Source organism: Theropithecus gelada, chromosome 16, assembly GCF_003255815.1.
Source record: "Theropithecus gelada isolate Dixy chromosome 16, Tgel_1.0, whole genome shotgun sequence".
Taxonomy (NCBI): Eukaryota; Metazoa; Chordata; class Mammalia; order Primates; family Cercopithecidae; genus Theropithecus; species Theropithecus gelada.
In genome coordinates this window covers 28,151,851-28,158,908 of record NC_037684.1, presented here as the reverse complement: position 1 = coordinate 28,158,908, position 7,058 = coordinate 28,151,851, and the positions used below count along the sequence as shown (strand labels likewise).

Here is a 7,058-nt window from a genome sequence, read left to right as displayed (position 1 = left end):
GCCCAGCTAGTTTTTTGTATTTTTTAGTAGAGACAGGGTTTCACCGTGTTAGCCAGGATGGTCTCGATCTCCTGACCTCGTGATCCGCCCGTCTCGGCCTCCCAAAGTGCTGGGATTACAGGCTTGAGCCACCGCGCCCGGCCTCTATTTTCAATATCACAACTCTACTCCATACCACACTAAGTACTTAAGTGGACACCTACAACAGCTTTCTTAACTAGCTTTTCTTCTCTGATCTTGTTCCTCTTAATTGCAGACAAAATAACTGCTGTAAAAGAATCCTCAAATTTTACAGTACAGAGCACCAACCTAGGATATTCTTTAATACATAAATGTCTGAGTCCCAATGCCCCTCCCAAGAGTCTGTTTCAGTAGAGAATGGCCAATTGGATTTTCTGATGCAAGTGTTCTCTGGATCTGAAAAACACTTCTTTAAAATTTAAATCAGACAAAGCATAGTGGCTCATGCTTGTAATCCCAGCACTCTGAAAGACCAAGACAGGTGTATCACTGGAGGTCAGGAGTTCGAGACCAGCCTGGCCAACATGGTGAAACCTCACCTGTACTAAAAATTAAAAAAAAATTAGCTGGGTGTGGTGGCGTGCATCTGTAGTCCCAGCTACCTGGCTACCTGGGAGGCTGAGGCAGGAGAATCGCTTGTACCTGGGAGGTGGAGGCTGCAGTGAGCTGAGATCGTACCACTGCACTACAGCCTAGGCATGTGCCAGTGTGAGACTCCATCTCAGAGAAAAAAAAAAAAAAAAAAGGAAAAAAAAAATTTAAAAAAAAAAAAAAATCCAATCACATCACTTTTTTTTTTTTTTTTTTTTTTTTGAGACAGCGTCTTATTCTGTTGCCCAGGCTGGAGTGCAGGGGTACAATCTTGATTCACTGCAACCTCCACCTCCCAGGCTCAAGCAATCGTCCCACCTCACCAATTGGTGGCCCCTGCTCACCAATTTGTCTTTATTTCTAATACCTATCCTGTACCAACAACGCTCCAGTCACACCTAACTACTCCCAAGTTCCCAAACGCTATTTTCTCTATCTGGGCTTTCTCTCTTTTTAAAAAAAATTTTGGGCCAGGTGCAGTAGCTCATGCCTGTAATCCCAGCACTTTGGGAGGCCCAGGTGGATGGATCACGAAGTCAAGAGATGGAGACCATCCTAGGCAACATGATGGAACCCTATCTCTGCTAAAAATACAAAAATTAGCTGAGTGTGGTGGTGCACACCTGTAGTCCCAGCTACTCGGGACACTGAGGCAGGAGAATCACTTGAACCCGGGAGGCGGAGGCTCCAGTGAGCCGACATTGTACCACTGCACTCCAGCCTGGCTACAGAGCGAGACTCCATCTAAAAAGAAAAAGAAAAAAAAAAAATTGGGGGGGCATGGTGACTCATGCCTGTAATCCCAGCACCTTGGGAGGCCAAGGCGGGTGGGTCACCTGAGGTCAGGAGTTCGAGACCAGCCTGACCAACATGGTGAAACCCCGTCTCTCCTAAAAACACAAAAATCAGGCGGGCGTGGTGGCATGCACCTATATAATCCCAGCTACTTGGGAGACTGAGGCAGGAGAATGGCTTGAACCTGGGAGGCAGAGGTTGCAGTGAGCTGAGATCAAGCCACTGCACTCCAGTCTGGGCAAGAGAGTGACACTGTCTCAAAAAAGAAAAAAAATTTAATTTTTTTTGGCTGGGCATGCCGGCTCATGCTTGTAATCTCAGCACTTTGGGAGGTCAAGGTAGGAGGACTGTTTGAAGCCAGCAATTGGGGGCTGTAGTGAGCTGTGATCCCACAACTGCACTCCAGCCTGGGTGACTGGGCAACAGAGTGATACCCTGCCTCTTCTTAAAAAAAGAGGGCTGGGCACAGTGGCTCACACCTATAATCCTGGTACTTTGGGAAGATGATGCGGGCGGATCACCTGAGGTCGAGTTCATGACCAGCCTGGCCAACATGGTGAAACCCCGTCTCTACTACAAATACAAAAGTTAGCCGGGTGTGGTGGTGTGCACCTGTAATCCCAGCTACTCAGGAGGCTGAGCCAGGAAAATTGCTTGAACCTGGGAGGCGGAGGTTGCAGTGAGCCAAGATCACGCCACTGCACTCCTGTCTGGGTTACAGAGCAAGACTTCATCTCAAACAAAAAAAGAAAAGAAAGTTTTTAATTTTTGTGAGTACATAGAAGGTATATATATTTATGCAGTAGATGAGATTTTTTTTTTTGAGACAGAGTTTCGCTCTTGTTGCCCAGGCTGGAGCGCAATGGCACGATCTTAGCTCACTGCAACCTCCACCTCTTGGGTTCAAGTAATTCTCCTGCCTCAGTCTCCTGGGTCACTGGGATTACAGGCGCCAGCCACCACGCCTAGCTAATTTTTCTTTTTGTTGTTGTGTTTTTTTTTGAGACGGAGTCTTGCTCTGTGCCCCAGGCTGGAGTGCAGCAGCACGATCTCGGCTCACTGCAAGCTCCGCCCCCCGGGTTCACGCCATTCTCCTGCCTCAGCCTCCCAAGTAGCTGGGACTACAGGCACCCGCCACCACGCCCAGCTAGTTTTTCTTATTTTTTTAGTAGAGACGGGGTTTCACGGTGTTAGCCAGGATGGTCTCGATCTCCTGACCTTGTGATCCGCCCGCCTCGGCCTCCCAAAGTGCTGGGATTACAGGCTTGAGCCACCGCAACCGGCGCTAATTTTTCTTTTCAGTAGAGATAGGGTTTTGCCACGTTGGCCAGGCTGGTCTTGAACTCCTGACCGCAGGTGATCCACCCGCCTCAGCCTCCCAAAGTGCTGGGATTACAGGTGTGAGCCACTGCGCCCGGCCCATGAGATATTTTTATATAGGTATACAATGTGTAATAATCATGTTAAGAGTAAATGGGGTACGGATCACTTCAAGCACTTACCCTTGTTACAATCAATTCAATTACATTCTTTTATTGACACTTATTTTTTTTTGAGATGGAGTCTTGCCCTGTCACCAGCCTGGAGCACAGTGGCGGGATCTCGGCTCACTGCAACCTCTGCCTCCCAGATTCAAGCGATTCTCCTGCCTCAGCCTCCTGAGTAGCTGGGACCATAGGCGCGCGCCACCACACCCCAGCTAATTTTTGTATTTTTGGTAGAGACAGGATTTCACCATGTTGGCCAGGGTGGTCTCGATCTCTTGACTTCGTGATCCACCCACCTCGACCTCCCAAAGTGCTGGGATTACAGGCTTGAGCCACCACGCCCAGCCAATAATTATTTTTAAATATAAAATAAGTTACTGTTGACTGTAGTCACCATGTTGCAAATATGAAATTCTAGATCTTAGTCATTCTTATTTTTTAAATTTTTTTGAGACAGAGTCTTGCTCTGTTGCCCGGGCTGGATTACAGTGGTGTTGATTATGGCTCTCTGCCACCTCCACTTCCCAGGGTCAAGGGATTCTCCTGCCTCAGCCACTTGAGTAGCTGGAATTACGGGCATGCGTGACCACGACCTGCTAATTTTTGTATTTTTAGTAGAGATGGAGTTTTGCCAAGTTGGCCAGGCTGGTCTTGACCTCCTGGCCTCAAGTGACTGGCCCACCTTGGCCTCCCACAGTGCTGGGATTACAGGCGTGAGCCATTGTGCTGGGTTTAGATCTTATTCATCCTAAGTATTATTACTTTTTTGTACCCCTATGGGTTTTTTTTTTTTTCCAGACGGAGTCTCGCTCTGTCACCCAGGCTGGAGTGCAGTGGTGCGATCTCAGCTCACTGCAAGCTCCGCCTTCCGGGTTCACGCCATTCTCTTGCCTCAGCCTCCAGAGTAGGTGGGACTACAAGGCGCCCGCCACCATGCTTGGCTAATTTTTTGTATTTTTAGTAGAGACAGGGTTTCACCGTGTTAGCCAGGATGGTCTCCACCTCCTCACCTTGTGATACGCCCATCTCGGCCTCCCAAAGTGCTGGGATCACAGGCGTGAGCCACAGTGCCTGGCCTCTTTTTTTTTTAATGTATTTACTTTTTAAGACAGTCTCACTCCGTCACCCACATAGGAGTGCAGTGGCATGATTTCAGCTCACTGCCACCTCCATCTCCTGGGATCAAACAATTTTCGTGTCTCAGCCTCCCAAGTAGCTGGAATTACAGGCATACATCACCATAGCCAGCTAATTTTTGTTATTTTTTAGTAGAGATGGGTTTTCACCATGTTGGCCAGGCTGGTCTCAAACTCCTGGTCTCAAGTGATCCGCCTGCCTCAGTCTTCCAAAGTGCTGGGATTACAGGCATGAGCCAGTGCTCCCAGCCCCTATGGGCTTTCTTGACTGTTGTTCCCTCTGCCTAGAACACATTCTACCCAGTCAACTCTTAATCTTTCCTGACTGACTAGGATGGATTCAGTGTCCAGCTATAACACCCTACTTAGCCCTATCCCAGCGCTATCCTCTATCAGCAAGTGGTACAATTGCTTGAATGTTTGTCTGACTTCCTTATTAAGTTGTAAGATCTCTAAAGATAGGAATTTTGTTATAGTGTTCACTGTTCCATCTTCAAGGGCTTAACAGATTCTAAAATGTAGTAACGGTTCTAAAAATTTATAGACAAAATCTTTGATCCACTATCCAATTCCCCCTGTATATAATCCCATTAGCAGAACTCAGGACTCCACTCAACAACCCAGAAAACAAACATTTATTCTGATGGCATCTCTAGTAGTTTATCCAAAAGACAGGAAACTCTCCTAAAAACAGAGAAATCCCCACCTATAAAATGATGGATGCTCTTGACACAAAACATTCAGAATCCTACCCTTTCAAAGTCTTCAGATAGATTTGGAAAAAAAAATCCACGAAAAAAATATCCAACTGGCTGGCTTCTTAACCTACACTGCATAAAACAAACTGTCAAACATCTTTCAGAGGACTTCAAGATGTACTCATTCTCTTATTTAGAATCTCATATTCTTCAGACAAGAAGAGAAGTCAACTAACAGTATAACACCTGTGGCTTGAGACGGCATGCCCCAAGTTTTCCCTAGGTCTAAAGAGAACAAGACATTCTGTAACACTTTCTCAGAAGTATAAATGAAGAATACACAAGAGGATAAACACGGAGGTCATGGTACGTTTGCAACGAAGGTGTGTACACTTTCTAAAAGCATTTCTGGTCTGTACCATAGGAAAAAACCTGTCATACTCACTTCTGAGTCTTCTGCACTTTCATAATCCGAGAGAACAGCTGAAATAAAACAGAAATATGTGGAAAAACAGAAACCCAGAAACATTTTTTGGCTGCTTATTATAGGTCAGACTAAGAGTCTCATTTAATTCTGACATCAACCTACAACGTGGATAAAATTATAGTCTCCACTTACAGAAGGAAAAACAGACTCAGAGTAACTTGCACAAGACTACACTGCTAAAACCTATGCTCTTAAGCACTATGCTACAAAAAGCCACTCTGTGGCCCTAAATCCGTGTGTGAGAATGTCGACAGTTGGAAATAGATTTTTTGAGTTTATGTTAAAAAAACTCTTGTCCTAATGGGGTAAAAGATGCTACTCACCATCACCTTCAATGCCATCTTCACTCTCCTGAAGGAAAGTAGAAGACATGGGTTAGTTCTGTGATTTCCAGAGGTGGGGAGCCCAATAAAGAAATGTGGGTGAAAAGCTGAAGACTGAGCACAAAATGGTCGGAGAGGGAGACAAGTAGTAGCCAAGGCAGGTCTGGTCTTTAATTAGTAGTAGCCAAGGCAGGTCTGGTCTCCTTCCCTCCAGACCCGATTTCTTAATAAACATCCGTTTTCCATCCCCAGCGGCTCTGCCATCCTCCCAGAAACCCCCAATCCTTCTTCCCTTAGAACTCCGGATGCAAACTCGCATTGGGATAACTCCCCTTTTCTCGTAAAAACAACAAAAAAAGTCCCAGTATCTACTATCAACTCCCAGACACCTAGCATCACCTACACCCCGCCCCCGGCCGGCCGGCTCGCCGCCCGGTCCCCACCCCACCCCGCCCCGCCTCGCCTCGCCTGCGCGCACTCACACACTCCGACTCCTCAGCGCTCTTGGCGCCCCCGCTCTCCACCCGCCGCAAATGAAGGGCCCCGATTCGGCCTCCGCGCTGTGAAGGCAGAGAGCCGCTGCCGCCGCCTCCGGCGCTACCGCTGCAGCTCCCGCCGCCCCGCAACGGGGAGCCGCCGCTGTCTGAGCCCGAAGCACCAGATTCCTCGTCCTCGGTGTCTTGCGAAGCGCGCTGCCGCCGCCGGTCCGCCATCTTACGGAGAACGGCCACCGCCGGCGAGCTACTTACGCACCGCGCCCGTCCCAGAGGCTGCTGGGAGGCTCGCTAGCTAGTCCCGGCGTGCTGCGCGTGCGGCGCTCGGCCATCCCGCTTGGGGTGGGCGGGACACGGGGCGGGGCCTTGGCCTGCGGCAGGTTTGCGGCGGAACCGGATTACGTCTATCGGTGATGTAAGGGGGCGTGGCGCGGCTTCTGACTTCTCTTAGGCAGGCCTAGGGCGAGGGGAATTGAGACTTCAGCTGCTTCCCGGGTTCCTGGCCCGGCCATCTTGGGCTTCCCGAGTGGAAGGCATCGACCTGTCACAGCTTCACTGCAACACTGGGGCTGTTTCATGGTTTTCTGTTTCCGTTTCTCAGTTCTACCTACGTTTGAAGCAGGTCAATTTACTGCATTCCTTTGCTTGGTAATATCACGAATCAAGGTAAATCTTAAAAGCCGTAGTGCTGCGTCAGATTTGCTACACCAGCCCGGTTTTTAAGATAACGAGCGAAGGAGAAACCAATTGTCTGCAGTGAAGCCAGAGGACTTCTTGTTGCAGCGTTTTCTCTGTGTTCTCATTTCCTCTTCACGTTTCTTCCCACCCCAGCCATCACCTGTCCCAAAGTGCAGGCTGGTATGATGCCAGTGTTATCGGTTTGGTTTGGTTTGGTTTTGAGGCAGGGTCTCTTGCGCAGGCTGGAGTGCAGTGGCACGATCACGGCTCACTGCAGCTTTGACCTCCCGGGCACAGGTGACCTCCCTGCCTCAGCCTCCTTCGTAGTTGGGACAACCGTCACACACT

General features: G+C 48.7%; 1 protein-coding gene across 3 annotated transcripts in view; it reads right to left on the bottom strand.

Moving 5' to 3' along the window:
• Positions 1-6,377, bottom strand: part of CASC3 (CASC3, exon junction complex subunit) — a 41,633-nt gene extending 35,256 nt beyond the window's left edge. Inside the window, exons 1-3 of one of the 3 annotated variants that reach the window (XR_003116311.1) lie at positions 6,021-6,377; positions 5,539-5,566; positions 5,174-5,211 (exon numbers count right to left, since the gene is read on the bottom strand). Coding sequence is in view for 1 of the 3 variants with exons in the window: in XM_025363732.1 (XP_025219517.1) it covers positions 5,174-5,211; positions 5,539-5,566; positions 6,021-6,251 (297 nt within the window). In the remaining 2 variants the exon portion in view is untranslated. The remainder of the gene's footprint in view (positions 1-5,173; positions 5,212-5,538; positions 5,567-6,020) is intronic. The other 2 variants (XR_003116312.1, XM_025363732.1) reach the window with 2 other exon arrangements.
• Positions 6,378-7,058: the final 681 nt, after the last annotated feature.